This window comes from Musca domestica, unplaced genomic scaffold (genome assembly GCF_030504385.1).
Source record: "Musca domestica strain aabys unplaced genomic scaffold, Musca_domestica.polishedcontigs.V.1.1 1, whole genome shotgun sequence".
Lineage (NCBI taxonomy): Eukaryota > Metazoa > Arthropoda > Insecta > Diptera > Muscidae > Musca > Musca domestica.
Window position 1 is genome coordinate 15,040,200 of NW_026712114.1, and position 16,627 is coordinate 15,056,826.

Below are 16,627 nucleotides of genomic sequence, written 5' to 3' on the forward strand. Positions count from 1 at the left end.
TATTATCCGATTGAGATGAAATTTTACAAACAACATTTTTTTGGCCCAAGGACGAACCCTATAGAAATTGGAGATAATCGGTATAAATTTAGATATAGCTCCCATATATATCTTCGTCCGATTTGCCTTTTATTGTGCACCGAACGTGTAATATCAGGCCGAATGGTATGGAATTTTTCACATACAACCAAATTAGTCCCGAAAATAAATATGCCAAATTTGATCGAAATCGGTTCAGATATGGCCATAGCTCCCATATATATTGTTCATCCGATTTGTTATTTTTGTCCTCCGCAGCCGTAATATGCACTCTGTAACAACGATATCTGGGGAAATATATCAAATGCAGCTCAGAAACACCTTTGCTAAATTTTATCGAGTTCGGTTCAGATTTGGATATAGCTCCCATATATAACTTCGTCCGATTTACATTTTATTGTGCACCAAACGTCTAATATTTGCCCAAATGGGATGGAATTTGGCACATACGACCGAATTGAGTCTGGAAGGTAGTATGCCAAATTTGGTGAAGATCGGTTCAGATATAGCTATAGCTCCCACATATATTGTTCATCCGATTTGTTGTATTTGTTACCCACAGCCGTAATATGCACTCCGTAACAACGATATTCAGGGAAATGTATCAAATACAGCTCAGAAATATCTTTGCCAAATTTTATCGAGATCGGTTCAGATTTGGATATAGCTTCCATATATATCTTTATCTGATTTCAAATTAATTTTGCACCAAATGGTCAATACAAGTCCGAATTTAAAAGATACAAATGCTTCGGCATATTTAGTCCTTTGGACTTTAAATTATAATTGTTTGAATTCTCCCATAAAAACTTTTAATTGCTCAACTAAATTAGCAAAGTGGTGTAGGATATCATAAAATCGGCGCCGCCCGACTTTAGGACTTTCTTTACCAGTTTTTTTTTGCTCTAATCTTACTATATGCTATAAGAAATAATAAGGGACAAATCTGCCGCACGTCATTAGGATCAACCTGTGCGATCTTGAATATGATTTAACTGAGATTCATGAACACGGAGCTGACAAGATGGTGTTTGTAACCGGTGTATAAAAAGATTGCTCCAAAGCTAGTGCCACGTCGACCTCAGTACCGTTAAAACTTGGAATTCCTCACATTAAGTTGGCGCTTCAGGTTCCTTTCAATTAATATAGATCCGCCTCTGGCAATTTTATAAAAACAACTAACTAAGGGATTCTCGCTGCGATAGAAACCCTAATAGAAACCCCCAAAAAAGTCGTGTATTTATAAAGAACTAAAAAAAATAATAAATATATAGAAGACCTAACACAGATAGTATGATTAGAAGTAGTTTTAATAACAGTATACTTAAAGCAGGGCATTTTCATGTGAAGAAAATCGTATGTCTATGGAAAATCAAAAATAATTTGTGATTATGAAAAATTTGAATAATCCTAAGTAGATTTATTTTAAACATAAGAGTATTTAAAAATTGAACGACATTTTACTCCATGGCTTCAAATTTAAGCAGCCTTATTTGATAAAAAAAACGTTTCATCACCATAACGGCCCTTCATCGACTACTTAAATATTTCTACACCTGACTGTTTTTCAATGGGCCATCCAAACTTATTTGCATCAACCTTGAAAACCATATCCCCCTACCATCCCCGCTATAGATTTTCAGATGAAAAGTAATAAGAACTACAATAACAACAACAAGAACACTAACAACATCAACAACAACAGCAAAAGCAACATAGAAAAACAATTAATTAATGAAATTCCATTTCACAGTACAATTTTAGCGTAGTTGTTTTTGTTGGTACCGTTGTTGTTGTTGTTTTTGTAACTCCTCAACATCAGCATATTTAGACTCTTGAGCCATTACATTAGAATTAACCAGAACAAGAGTGAGCACAAGTTAAGTTAACTCATTGACAGAGCGTCGTCGTGCCAAACTTTAACACTTATTTCCCCAGGCCACCATCGTCACCATCATTCACCGTCAACCATAACGCCCGACCGAACGCCCACCCGCCCATTTCGATTCCAATAGCAATGTGGACCAGCTTAAAACATTCGAAACTAGTTCGTGGAATGCGTAAAGTAAATGCTCATTAGAGGGTCCTTAAAGTTTCAATACGAAAATCTACTTTTAACTTTAATTTTGTTTCTCTTTCCATTTCTAGTTGTGAATGTGTGTGTGGTTGAGTTTCCCTTTTTTTTTTGTTTTGGGGGGATTTCTCCTTGTTGCCGTTGTTGTTGTAGCTGCTGCCAATGCAACGAATGGCTAAAAGCTAATTAGTGAGCCCGAAGAGATGATGTCAAGAGTAACAGCAGCACATACTAAATTCTACCGTATGTATTTTTCTTTTTTTAGGCTAGAAGCCAAATGGAATTAAGTAGCATTTAAAAAATCTTAAAAATGGAATTAAATTAAACCAGTAAAGAAAGTCCTAAAGTAGATCGGGCCGATTTTATGATACCCTACACCACTTTGCTAATTTAGTTGAGCTCCACATAAAAATTAAAAGTTTTTATGGGAGAATTCAATCATACACGCTAGGATTATAATTATAATTTAAAATTCAAAGGGCTAAATATGCCGAAGCATTTGTGTCTTTTAAATTCGGACTTGTATTGCCCATTTGGTGCAAAATTAATTTGAAATCAGATAAAGATATATATGGGAGCTTTATTCAAATCTGAACCGATCTCGATATATTTTGGCAAAGATATTTCTGAGCTGTATTTTATATATTTCCCTGAATATCGTTGTTACGAAGTGCATATTACGGCTGTGGGTAACAAATACAACAAATCGGATGAACAATATATATGGGAGCTATAGCTATATCTGAACCGATCTTCACCAAATTTGGCATACTACCTTCTAGGCTCAATTCGGTCCTATGTGCCAAATTGTATTCCATTTGGGCAAATATTAGACGTTTGGTGCACAATAAAATGTAAATCGGACGAAGTTATATATAGGAGCTATGTCCAAATCTGAACCGATCTCGATAAAATTTGGCAAAGATATTTCTGAGCTGTATTTGATATATTTCCCTGAATATCGTTGTTACGGAATGCATATTAAGGTTGTGGGTAACAAATATGACAAATCGGATGAACAGTATATATGGCAGCTATAGCTATATCTGAACCGATTTCGATCAAATTTGGCATACTTATTTTCAGGCCTAATTTGATATATTTCCCTGAATATCGTTGTTACGGAGTGCATATTGCGGCTGTGGGTAACAAATACAACAAGTCGGATGAACAATATATATGGGAGCTATAGCAATATCTGAACCGATCTTAACCAAATTTGGCATAATACCTTCTAGACTCAATTCGGTCACATGTGCCAAATTGTATTCCATTGTATTCCATATTAGACGTTTGGTGCACAATAAAATGTAAATCGGACGAAGTTAAATATGGGAACTATATCCAAATCTGAACCGATCTCGATTCAATTTAGTAAAGGTATTTAGCAAAGATATTTCTGAGCTTTATTTGATATATTTCCCTGAATATCGTTGTTACGGAGTGCATATTTCAGCTTTGAGTAAAAAGTACAACAAATCGGATGAACAATATATATGGGAGCTATAGCTATATCTGAACCGATTTCGATCAAACTTGGCATACTCATTTTTAGGCCTAATTTGGTTGTATGTGAAAAATTCCATAATATTCGGGCTGATATTACACGGTGGTTCACAATAAAAGGCAAATGGGACGAAGATATATATGGGAGCTATATCTAAATTTTTACCGATTATCTCCAATTTCAATAGGGTTCGTCCTTGGGCCAAACAAATGTTGTTTGCAAAATTTCATCTCAATCGGATAATAAATGCAACCTGCATTTTGTTCACAAGATTACATGGACAGACGGACGGACGGACTGACATGCATAAATCAACTCAGAAAGTGATTCTATGCAGATCATCAAAAGGAACTATGGGTCTATCTCGCTTTCTTCTCCATGTTACAAACAAATGCCCAAATACATAATACACTGACCACCTTATGGTGTAGGGTATAAAAATTAAAGTCTCTCCTATTGTAGAAGACCATGAACTCATGTCAGAAAATATCAGGGTCTTCTTATTCTTATACAAGAGGTCTAAGGCAAGCTATTAATCTTCACGAAGACCAGCACATCAGAAGTTCTTCTCATAGCAGAGCAGAAGGTCTTCTCATAGACGAAGAGCAAAAGGTCTTCTAATAGAAAAAGAGAAGAAGGTTTTCTCATCGAAGAAGAGCAGAAGGTCTTCTCATCTAAGAAACGCAGATGGTTTTCTTACTGAAGAAGACCAGAAGGACTTCTCATCGAAGAAGATCAGAAGGTCTTCTTATCGAAGAAGAGCAGGAGATCTTCTTATCGAAGAAGAGCAGGAGGTCTTCTTATCGGAGAAGAGTGGATGCTCTTCTCATCGAAGAAGAGCAGATGCTCTTCTCATCGAAGAAGAGCAGTAAGTCTTCTAATCGAAGAAGAGCAGAAGGTTTTCTCATCAAAGAAGAGCAGTAGGTTTTCTCATCGAAGAAGACCAGAACATCTGCTCATAGGAGACCAGAAGAACGTCTATGGGAAAACGAATAGGTTCTCCCAGGAATAAACAATACTTTTTGCCATAGAGGACAAATTTTAAAAACCAATCTTTCATCTCCATTTGTTAGTTATCTTCCTTTGCATTTTATCCTCTCTTCTCTATATTAGTCACACTAGAGCAACAATAGCTGCTTAATGCTCTCAAGTAAGTAAGTCGATTCGAAATTCTTTTTTTTTTTGTAACCGGCAAAAAAATAGTCAACAATTCCTCTATACAAAAATATACTCCGATTGTATTAGCCAACCCTAATTATTTTGAATTTAATAAAAATTGTTTCTCCCCTCCTTCTCTGTTTCTCTCTCTATTTCTCTAGCAGAAATGTAGAACCACCATTATTGGACAGCAAGTTTCGTGGTCAACTCGAGGAAATGGTCATCAATTGGACCGGTCAGGTGCATGAAATAATCAACGAGAAGTCTGAGTGCAGTACTTGTACGCCACGCAACAAAAATAACATCCAGCAGCGCTTGGTAATTGTGACCCTACCCGCTCAAGAGATTAACTTCTGGTTAAATCGTCAACAGAATTTAGAAAATCTCTTTAAACAATTAAATTCCGCCAACCATAAGGCTGTTGGTTGGGTACTACAAGAAATTGACTCACCATATTATCCATCATTTGCTAAAATGTTAAAGCACGTTGTGTGTGCTTGGCACGAGGCTCAGGATGTTGCATTGTGGCTACAGCCTATGTTAAGACAAACCACAGCCTTTAATGCGGTCACCTTTGCTAATGCTGGGGAACTTATTACGCCGTTGGTGCACATCATCCACTTGGTGTGGTCGAATGCTCGTCATTATCGCAGCACCGTCCGAATGACGACATTGTTGCGTTGCATTTGTAATTTAATGATACGTCGGGCAAGTGAAGACCTTGAAGTGGCCACGCTGTTCCAGGGTGATGCCGACGAGGGCCTTCTGAAAATAACAAAAACCATTAGGATTTTGGAAATGTTTAAGTGAGTTTTGAAAAAAAAAATATACAATTTGAAATCGAAAAAAATAATTATGTTTATAGGTCAAAATTACTGGAATACAAAGCCAAGTATGGCAGCAATCAAACCATATTACCAGCTTTGCAGCTTGATGCCCGAAGACCAAATGTGGAAGACGATGATAGAACGGCTTCTCATTTTAATGTTCCAGAGATCCATCAATTATGGCGCTTTTCCAATGAGGATGTGTTTGGCCATGCTTTGAATGGCTTTATTGAACAACTTTCCGAAATACAAACGGTATTTGAGGCTGCTGTATCATTTCAAAGTCTTGAGAAATTAGAAATAGGTTGTTGCATTGGCAAGTTCTTAACGGAGCGCATACGACAGGTTAGTACCGATATTTTATGATTTTGAATTGCAACGTTCTTTTAATAACTTTTTAAATTTTAAACAAATTTGAATAATATGTTAAAAAATTATAATATTTGTTTAATTTTTTTTTTGTTTGCAACAAAAAATATTGTACAACAATGATCAGACTTTTTCCTTGAAGCTAAAATATTGACATCCTAACGGTGTTTAGGGATAATAATGATATATTAAGCTTCTAATCTACAATTGACACACTGACAGATTCTCAAAATCTCTCAGATTTAGAATATATGCACATTTGACATACTCGCCATACTATTGTGAATATGCAAAAAAAAAATCTTTTCGCGCCGACAGAATCTTCTAGGCCTATATGAGAAGGCCTCCAAAACTTTTTGGCTAAATTCACATACTCTTCTGTGTGACGAACTTTCGTATTCTGCGAAGTCCTAATGATGTTCTGTGAGAATAACTTTAAGATTTGTATTATATATTTGGCAGACCTTTTCTTCATCGGGGGGAGGACCTTTAGAAATTCCACAAAAATAATAGACCTTATTGCCTTCTGTGAGAAGGTCTTTTATTCCATTTTCTTTTGGTTTTCCATAGAAAGAAAACTTGTACGAAATGAGGAATTTAAGGTCATTTAAGAGAAAATCTTTTGTTCTTCTGTGGGGAGACACTCTATCAGAAAACCTTTAAGGCTTTTATGAGAAAATGATTTAACCTTTAATGTCTTTTGGTCTTTTGGTTTTGGTCTTTTTGAGAAGGCCCTTTGGTCTCCTATGAGAGGATCCTTTGGTCTTCTAGGAGAAGACCCTGTGGTCTTCTATGAGAAGACCCTGTGGTCTTCTATGACTTCTATGAGAAGACTCTATGGTCTTCTATGAGAGGACCCTGTGGTCTTCTATGAGAAGACCCTGTGGTCTTCTATGATAGGAACCTGTGGTTTTCTATGAGAAGACCCTGTGGTCTTCTATGAGAAGACCCTGTGGTCTTCTATGAGAAGACCCTGTGGTCTTCTATGAGAAGACCCTATGGACTTCTATGAGAAGACTCTATGGTCTTCTATGAGAAGACCCTGTGGTCTTCTATGAGAAGACCCTGTGGTCTTCTATGATAGGAACCTGTGGTCTTCTATGAGAAGACCCTGTGGTCTTCTATGATAGGAACCTGTGGTCTTCTATGAGAAGACCCTGTGGTCTTCTGTGAGAGGACCCTGTGGTCTTCTATGAGAGGATCCTGTGGTCTTCTATGAAAGGACCCTGTGGTCTTCTATGAGAGGACCCTGTGATCTTCTTGAGAAGACCCTATGGACTTCTATGAGGAGACCCTATGGACTTGGACTGACGCTTCAAACGCGGTATGTCATTAAGCGATGTGGCATCTCTGTCAAAAGTTATGGCGTTGCCAGATGGGTGCGTCGAATATGGGCAACCCTGTAAGTAATTTTGTAATATTTTGTGATTCAAGGAGAAAGAGCAGGAAGGGGTCATTGACTCTAAAGGTGGTTTGGGGACCTGTCTTCCGCTTAGATTGATTCTTGATATAAGGACTACAATACAAACTATTACTACAAATACCCACATTGGTTCCCAACTTTGAATGTTTTTACCACAGCCCATAACGAATCTATCCTTCACAGATCTTAATACACTCCCGAAAGTCTTTCAGCCCTTAACTTTAAACTTAATTTTATATTGAAAAAAAAAAAAAAGATTTGAAATGACCTCAACCTGGGTAGCTTTGTGCTTTTATGACATAGACAGACTGTAATCTTTGGAAGAAATCTACAATATTTTTATTTATTTATTTATTTTTTTTTGCCCAGGGATCAACACCCAACCAAAACTAAATTTCAAAAACACATATTATAAACATAAATGTTTCCTCAATAATTGAATAATGAACATTCTCTCCCTGATGAGTACATGCTTCAGAAAAGGCCAAAACGAACATAAACTCCAACATTCTATATTACATTCTCATCTCTCTGACACGCTAAATTCAAATTCCTTAACTCGAAAATACGATTTTCCATTTAATCAATTTTCCAAAAGTTTTTAATACTCCGAAAAAAAAAAAACGCTACAATTCCTTGCAGATTCATTGTGACTTCAAAATGCTGTTCGAAGAATGGACTAAATTGGAAATTGATTTGAGTCAGACATCGCATCCCAGTGCAACTTCCAGCAGCATCACCAATGCCACCATCAACTCGGCGACATATCACAACAGAAATACCAGTTGGCAATCATTCAGAAGAGAACAGGCGGTATTTTTCCAGAACATGGAGGTGCTGGAAAAGAAATTAGCCACCATTTTGTTGCAAGCATTTGGCGACTGTCACAATTGGGAGCAGCTCACCAAGGTAACGGGGGTCGCGTACACAAGCTGTAGCCCCAACCATATCGTCGAACATTGAAATGCAATGTATTTTTATATGGCTATGTTGTTTTTTTTTTCTCCGTTTTTGTGCTTTCTTTCTTTGGGAATTTGTTTTCTCTTCGTGTGTGTGCGTGTGTGTGTAACATGGATATTGAACGGTGTGTTTGTGTGCCGTCTATTGTCATCCACCACATCAACACAAAACAGCTGACAACAATGTTTGCCAACATTGTACAGCGCCAAACCATTCAATCCGAATTACAGGTAATTTTGCCTCACATACTCTCCGTGTACCGCGAAGAATTGCTGCTGATTGAAAGCATTGTCAGCGAAGTGCTATTGGCATTTGAATATCGAGGTGTCGACGTCATCGTACCACTGGAACACAACAACTTCCCGCCCATGGCCGGTGCAATGATGTGGTTAGAGAACTATCAGCGAAGATGCGATGTCTTTGCCGCCAGTGAAGTGAACTCGTTGATAAAAGTGTTGATGTAAGTTGGTTTTGATTCTGGGGGATTGTTGGGGGGGGGGGGCTATGAGGGATTGGAATGCAGGTAAATTAGAGTAAAAGAAAAATTAGCAAAATTATGAAACAAATTCTTCTATAGAATGAAGACATTTGGAGCTCACCTATGCAGAGAAAACCTTCTTATTTACAAAAGACCTTTCAAAGTCTTTCATGGACAGAAGACATTTCCAGGTCATCTATAGACCGATGAATCTTCAAGATCTTCTATAGACCGAAGATCTATCAGGGTCTCCTGTTGGCCGAAGACCTTTCAAAGTCTTCTATAAACAGAAGACCTTTCATAGTCTTTTTTTAGGAAGAAGACTTTTTAAGGTCTTCCATAGGCAGAAATCTCCTCTATAGACAGAAGACCTTTGAATGACCTCTATAGACAGAAGACCTCTGTCTACAGAAGACTTTCCAAAATCTTGACTTTCCAAAATCTTTTCTAGGCCTTCTACAAGCAGAAAACCTTCCAAAGCCTTCTACACACACAAGACCTTATAAGGTATTCTCTAGACAGAAAACCTTTCTCAGCCTTCTCTAGACAGAAAAAGCTTTCTACGCCTTGTCTCGACAGAAAATCTTTCAAAGTTTTCAATAGACAGAATACCTTTCTAGGCCTTCTCTAGACAGAAAATCTTTAAAGGTCTTCAATAGAAACAAGTTAAAAAGCAGTAAGTTCGGCCGGGCCGATCTTTTAATACCCTCCACCATTTGCAACGAATTTGGAAATTTTCAAAAAATAAAATCCTTAAAAAATTCTGTTAAAATTTTAAAAATACCGAATATAGCCCTTATATTGGGGTCTATACGACGTGGACATACATAGCCATTGTTTGTCATAAGCCATTACCATATTCAAATTCGAAACTTGAAATAAACGGTGAATAATGTAGCTAAAATCATCAAAATATCGTACATAAAGAGGTGTTGTTAAATTGTAGCTGTGCGAAGACCTGGACCAGCATAGACAATTTTCTGTCACAGCCTGTAGCATCCATTACGAACTTCAAATACCACATCTCAAACATTTTCGGTGGGTATTGTACCTAAAATCGTCAAAATACCGAATATAGGGAGGTACTGATATATGGGGCCTATACGAAGACGTGGACCCGCACAGACAATTTTCTGTCACAGACTGTAGTTCCCATAACGAACTTCAAATACCAATTTTGAAACAATTCCGGTGAATAATGTCGCTTAAATCATCAAAATACCGAATATAGAGAGGTACCGTTACATGGGGGCTATACGAAGTCGTGGACCTGCACAGACAATTTTCTGTTCTAGGGTGTAGTATCCATTTTGAATTTCAAATACCAAATTTGAAACGATTCCGGTAAATAATGTCGCTAAAATCATCAAAATACCGAATATCGGAGGGTACCGTTATATGGGGGCTATACGAAGACGTGGACCTGAACAGATAATTTTCTGTCTTAGGCTGTAGTATCCATTACGAACTTCAAATGCCAAATTTCAAACAATTCCGTTAAATAATGTCGCTAAAATCATCAAAATACCGAATATCGGGAGGTACCGTTATATGGGGGCTATGTGATAACTTGGACCTACATGGCCCATTTACGAACTTAACCTGCCTACTGGCAAAATATACACGTCTGCAAAAAGTTAGCCTTCTATCTCAATTTGTTCGAAAGATAGCGTGATTACAACAGACAGACGGACATCGCTAAATCGACTTAGAATTTTACGCTGATCAAGAATATATATACTTTGTTGGGTCTGACATGAGTATTTCGAGGAGTTACAAACGGAATGACAAAATATACCCTCAATAGTATGGTGGAGGGTATAAAAAGACCTTTCAAAGTCTTTGGCCTATATACGATCTGGAAAGATCTTCTGTCTACAGAAGATCTTGAGGGGTATTCTATTCGCCGATGTCCTTGAAAAGTCTTTTATAGTCAGAAAACCTTTCAAAGTCGTCCACAGACAGAAGACTTCTAAGATCTTCTGTAGATTTTGTAGACTTTTTAAGGTCCTATGTAGACAGAAGACCTTTCAAAACCTTCTATTGATATAAGACAATTCAAGGTATTCTATGGACAGAATGTTTTCTATAGACATCTAAAGATGTTTCTATATCGTGAACATTTTCTACCCAACCTATTCAATCTTTCGAAACACCCCAATATTTCCGTTAATAATACGCAATTATTTACCTTCTTCCCCTTTATTTATTTTCCACACACACACACACATCCATTCTCACTCAACCAGGACAACTACGGATGGCAATCCCTTAAATCTGGAATATGAAAAATTGACTGCAAGACGTAATATTTTGACAACAAAGCTAAGCAATTTGCAGTTGAAAGTTTGGCACAATTGGCAGCAGACAATTGAGAAGCGTATTGCCCAAGGACTTGATACCAAACTGATGACTCTCCACCAAAACTCTGGCGGTGACAAATTTCGTTGTACAAAACGAACTCGCCAAAGTTGTGAGTGGCCCGCCAACAATAATGCGAATGGAGGTGGAGATATCAGTGCTGCTGCAGACGTCAGTGGAAATGCCAACAAAGTCAATAAGAGTAACAGCAACAACAATGACGACAACACCAACACCTGGACATCCAATTATACACATCGTTATCAAGTTGTCACCAAAATTCGCTGCAATAGTGCATCGACCAGTGCCCTGGCTTTAAGTGAGTCATCGTCGTCGTCGCCATCATCATCAACGACACCTGGTGATGACAACACGAAAATCCTTGAAATGCATTACTCCATTGAACTTTTCACGTTACTAAGGGAGACTAAATATTTGTTAGCCCTACAACAGGCCAACGAGAGGCGTAAAGTGTTGCTGGCCATGGTTGCACCAACATTTAGCTTACCGCAACAGACGCAGCAGCAGCCACACCCCCATAATCACCAACAGCAACAGCATCAATTATTGCCACAAACTTTGCTCAACCTTTACGAACTGCGCGATGTTTTTTGGCAACGCAAGATCAGATTAATGCAAATCTCGGAATACTACAACGGCATTCGCCACCAGAATGGACTAACAACAGCTTCCACAGAAATGCAATTAATTCATCCGTCTGTCAGTGCAATCGATGAACAGTTGGATTTCGCTGCCAGAACATTAACATGGAGGAACTATGGTAAGCTGTTCCTGTTTTTGGGTTGTTTTCGTTGTTGTTTCTTTTGAATAAGGTGACAATCGCTTTGATTAAAATTCAATAAGCCGCATCAAGGGATTTGTCTTTGGTGAACCACAACTTTTTTGTTTTTGTCTGTTTGGGATTAGTTTTCGGACAAGGCTTTTACACTAAGGATCAGATAAATCTGCAAAATAATTGTGAGAGACTGATTTTATAGAAAATACACAAGACAGATGTAAAAATTAGAAAATTATATCTGAGATAGCAAAAGGATGTTGATGATGAAAACTATTCTATCTGGATTAGAATGGACTGTGCAGAAGATTTCATCGAAAGCAGCGAACTCTTGAGAATAATTGGGGTGTGGACGATACTCAAAAAGGTGGCATATCCAAACAAATCTCACAAGAAGAGCTAAATATGTAACATTTAGTCAGGCTTTTTCAAAGAGAGAGAGAGAGAGTTGAGAGGGTATGCCAGTACATATACTTCCTCGATTCTTCATTATACCCCAGAGAGGTTATACAGAGTGAGATAAAAAAAACTGCAACAAAGTCAAACGCCATAATGTTTACATTTTGTTTTTATACCCTACAACACTATGTGTTGGGGGTATTATAAGTTTGATTGGGCCAAAAATTATGTAACACCACGAAATATTGGTTTCCCACATAGGAAAGTATATATGGATCTTCCTATCTCGCCGAGCTGAGTCGATCTATCTATGTATGTCCGCCCGTCCGTCTGTCCGTCTTGAAAATGGAGGTGGGGCTAGGGTCAGAATAGAACCCTATTGTTTTTGGAGATGATCGCATAATATTTAGGGGTTGAAATGGACCAAAAACTAAAAAAATCCTGATTTTACAGTTGCTCTACAGGTCGCAATTATAGACCAATCAAAGCGGAAGTTAGCATGGGGTTAGAGCTTAGGGCTGGGCAGAAGCCTTCCAATTTTGATGGTTACCGGGTAATATTTAGTGGGTGAAATAGGCCACAACATTTGTGTTAAATAAAAGTCAAGTTTTTCCATTAAACCGCTAATATTTTTAATTCCGGCGAAATCACAAATAGACGAACAGGTTAATTCTGACGTAGATGCCGATAGTAAATATATCGGATATATATCTCGAAATATATATACTGTGTATATGCAAAAGAAGAGGGTATTAGCTAGAATGCTTATATCTCAGGAATGGCTGGACAGATTTTGACAAATTTTGTCAATTCAGAATGCCTTCTTGACATAAAGGAATAAAATCTAAAAAAAATCGCATAAAAAGGTATCAATAATGATGTTAATATAGATTTTGTAGTATATTGTGACATTTTTTTTTCATATTTTTTATCGCATGCGATTTTTTCAATTTGATGTATAATATTTTGTAATATTTTTTCACCTTACAACACAGATTGGGGATATTATATAAGTATTGCAAATATCGTCCGATGCTCACGAAAATTTTCACAAGGGTAGGGTTGGGCTGAAGGGCTAGGCTTATTGTTTTCAAAGATGTCCGCAATAGATTAGGGGTTGAAATGGACCAACAACTAAAAATTTTCCTGATTTTGCAGCCGTTATAAAGGTCACAAATAGAAACCAAAGCATACGAAATCTCGCATAAAGTTAGAGTTTAGGACAGCGGGTACAATGGACCACTAATTTTGTGTGAAAAATACCAGCATTACTTACAGGCGATATCCGAAATACACAAAAGGCGAACTTCTGGCTTTTTGATGATGATTTCGTTGACAAATATAGCCAAATATCGTAGACAAGCAAATCATGTAGATGAGTCTAAATTTGGAGATATAGAGGGACTTCTTGCTTTTGGAGATGATCATCGCAAAGTATTTAGGGGTTCAAATTAACTAAAAACAGAAATGTTTTTCCGATCACACAATTGAAGCCAATCGACACGCCTGTGAAGAGAGTTAAGCCCAGGGAAGAATTCTAGCATTTTGGATGACCATTGGATTATATTTAGCTGTAAAATGGACCACAACAACTAACAGCCCGACGGAGTGCGAAAATATTGGGCAAATGTCTCTAGTCAAAATCGTAATTTCAAAAGCGAAATTTTCCAATATGGATTTAGACATAAGGGGGCTTCTAACATATGTAGTGTTGTAGGGTATAACATAGTCGGCCCCGCACGACTATAGCCTTTGCTTACTTGTTTATTTTATTGAATGAAAGCAAAAATTGTCGGAAATAGCATCAAATTTAAGAATAAGTTTAGATTTGTTCGAATGGCCTTCAAACGGCCAATGAAACGGTCACACGCTGCCCGAATGTTGTTCTGCGGTATTTTGGTCCATTCCCGGCGAAGTGCTTGCTTGAGGTGACACAATAGGCCAAAGGATTGGTATCCGCAAATTTTTGGTGGCCATTGTGCGCTGGAAATAAAACGATGAACCTTGTTTTGAAACCATTCTTAGGTGGCGCGTGCTGAGTGCGATGGTGGAGTCCTGTTGGAATGTACAAGATCTGCGTTCAAAATGTTTGCGCGCCCAAGGCTTTAATACACCCTCCAGAATATTTTCGCGATAATTTTCGGCATTTATTCAGATGCCACGGTCGATTAATACGAGCGGATAGTGACCTTCGGCTGTTATGGCGGTCCACACCATCACCATGGCCGGCGCTTGAGTTCTGGTGGCCAACCGAAGGTGCTTATTTTCAGCTGACCTCATTGGCAAGTAAACACGATCATTTTGTTTGTTTACAAACTGCTGCACAACGAATATTTTCTCATCGGAGAAAAACAAATTCGGCAGTTCACCAATTTCGGCCAAGCGAAGCAACTCTTTAGCTCTTTTAAGTCTATTTTCTTTCTGTTGCGGTGTAAGTTCTAGCACTTTTTTGAATTTCAATGGCTTTACCCTGAGCTCATTTTTCAATATTTGCCGAATGGAATATTACGATATGTTCTGCTCACGAGCTATTTTTCGGCTACTGCGACGCGGGTTTCGATCAAGTCGCTTCTTTACTTTTCGAACCATTTCTGCTGATGTTGCTGTTTTCTTCCGACCATTTTTTGACGTCGGGCTACGCTACCGTGATACTGGTAGCGAGCGATGGTACGAGACACAAAAGATTTATTTGCATTTAAATGCTGGAGTGCTCTAACCATAGCCACATGTGATTTTCCAGCCAAATATAAAGAAATCACACAATCATGCTTGAATTCCATCGCGAATAACTAAAATTCTCACCAAAATGCTTTTGTATGCTTGTAAACAATATATTGAGCTGTCACTTGAATAATTTTAACAGCTGTCGGACGAGAGCCTTAGAAATAACAGCAGTCTGAAATTGGTTACAATTTTTTCATCTCACCCTGTATAACCTCGATTTGTCGTCAGCGAAAAGTACAGCCTATAATTATAATTTAAACTTCAAAGGACTAAATATGCCGAAGCATTTGTTTTTTTCAAATTCGAACTTGTATTGCCCATTTGGTGCACAATTAATTCAAAATCAGATAAAGATATATATGGGAGCTATATCCAAATCTGAACCGATCTCAATAAAATTTGGCAACGATATTTCTGAGCTGTATTTGATATATTTCCCTGAATATCGCTGTTACGGAGTGCATATTACGGCTACGGAGGACAAAAGTAACAAATCGGATAAACAATACATATGGGAGCTATAGCTATATCTGAACCGATCTTCACCAAATTTGACATACTACCTTCTAGACTCAATTCGGTCGTATGTGCCAAATTCCATCCCATTTGAGCAAATACTAGACGTTTGGTGCACAATAAAAGGTAAATCGGACGAAGTTATATATATGAGCTATATCCAAATCTGAACCGATCTCGATAAAATTTTGCAAAGGTATTTCTGAGCTGCATTTGATATATTTCCCCAAATATTGTTGTTACAGAGTGCATATTACGGCTGCGGAGGACAAAAATAACAAATCGGATGAACAATATATATGGGAGCTATAGCTATATCTGAACCGATTTCGATCAAATTTGGCATACTTATTTTCAAGCCTAATTTGGTTGTATATGCAAAATTCCATACTATTCGGGCTGATATTACACGTTTGGTGCACAATAAAAGGCAAATCGGGAGCTATATCTAAATTTTTTCCGATTATCTCCAATTTCAATAGGGTTCGTCCTTGGGCCAAACAAATGTTGTTTGTAAAATTTCATCTCAATCGGATAATAAATGCGACCTGCATTTTGTTCACAAGAATACATGGACAGACGGACAGACGGACTGACATGCATAAATCAACTCGGAAAGTGATTCTATGCAGATCATCAAAAGGAACTATGGGTCTATCTCGTTTCCTTTTGCCTGTTACAAACAAATGCACAAAGACATAATACCCTGTATGGTATAAAAAGAAACAAATATATTTTACTGCACAGAAAGAGAAAGAATAATCCGATTTTGTTCCAACTTTGCAAATCCTAATATTTGCATTGGTGCTAGGTCTGGTGCATAAATGGACAGTATCGACTCATGCCTGCTGGTACCTCCCCCACAAAAGGTCAAAATTTTGAGTATCCATAAAGCTCATATAACGCAAAATTAAAATCGTATTTTCATAAACACAAGATCTGTTATAAAAATGGTACAGATCGAACCATTTCTACCGGTACCTACCCCACATGGGG

At 37.7% G+C, this 16,627-nt stretch overlaps 1 protein-coding gene across 1 annotated transcript in view; it reads left to right on the forward strand.

The window, feature by feature from the left end:
* The window catches only part of LOC101893329 (dynein beta chain, ciliary), a 118,072-nt gene that overhangs the window by 14,420 nt on the left and 87,025 nt on the right, over nucleotides 1–16,627 (forward strand). Inside the window, exons 4-9 of the mRNA XM_059124302.1 lie at nucleotides 4,943–5,584; nucleotides 5,644–5,950; nucleotides 8,040–8,107; nucleotides 8,174–8,306; nucleotides 8,531–8,817; nucleotides 11,085–11,977. Of these exons, the coding sequence (XP_058980285.1) occupies nucleotides 4,943–5,584; nucleotides 5,644–5,950; nucleotides 8,040–8,107; nucleotides 8,174–8,306; nucleotides 8,531–8,817; nucleotides 11,085–11,977 (2,330 nt within the window). The remainder of the gene's footprint in view (nucleotides 1–4,942; nucleotides 5,585–5,643; nucleotides 5,951–8,039; nucleotides 8,108–8,173; nucleotides 8,307–8,530; nucleotides 8,818–11,084; nucleotides 11,978–16,627) is intronic.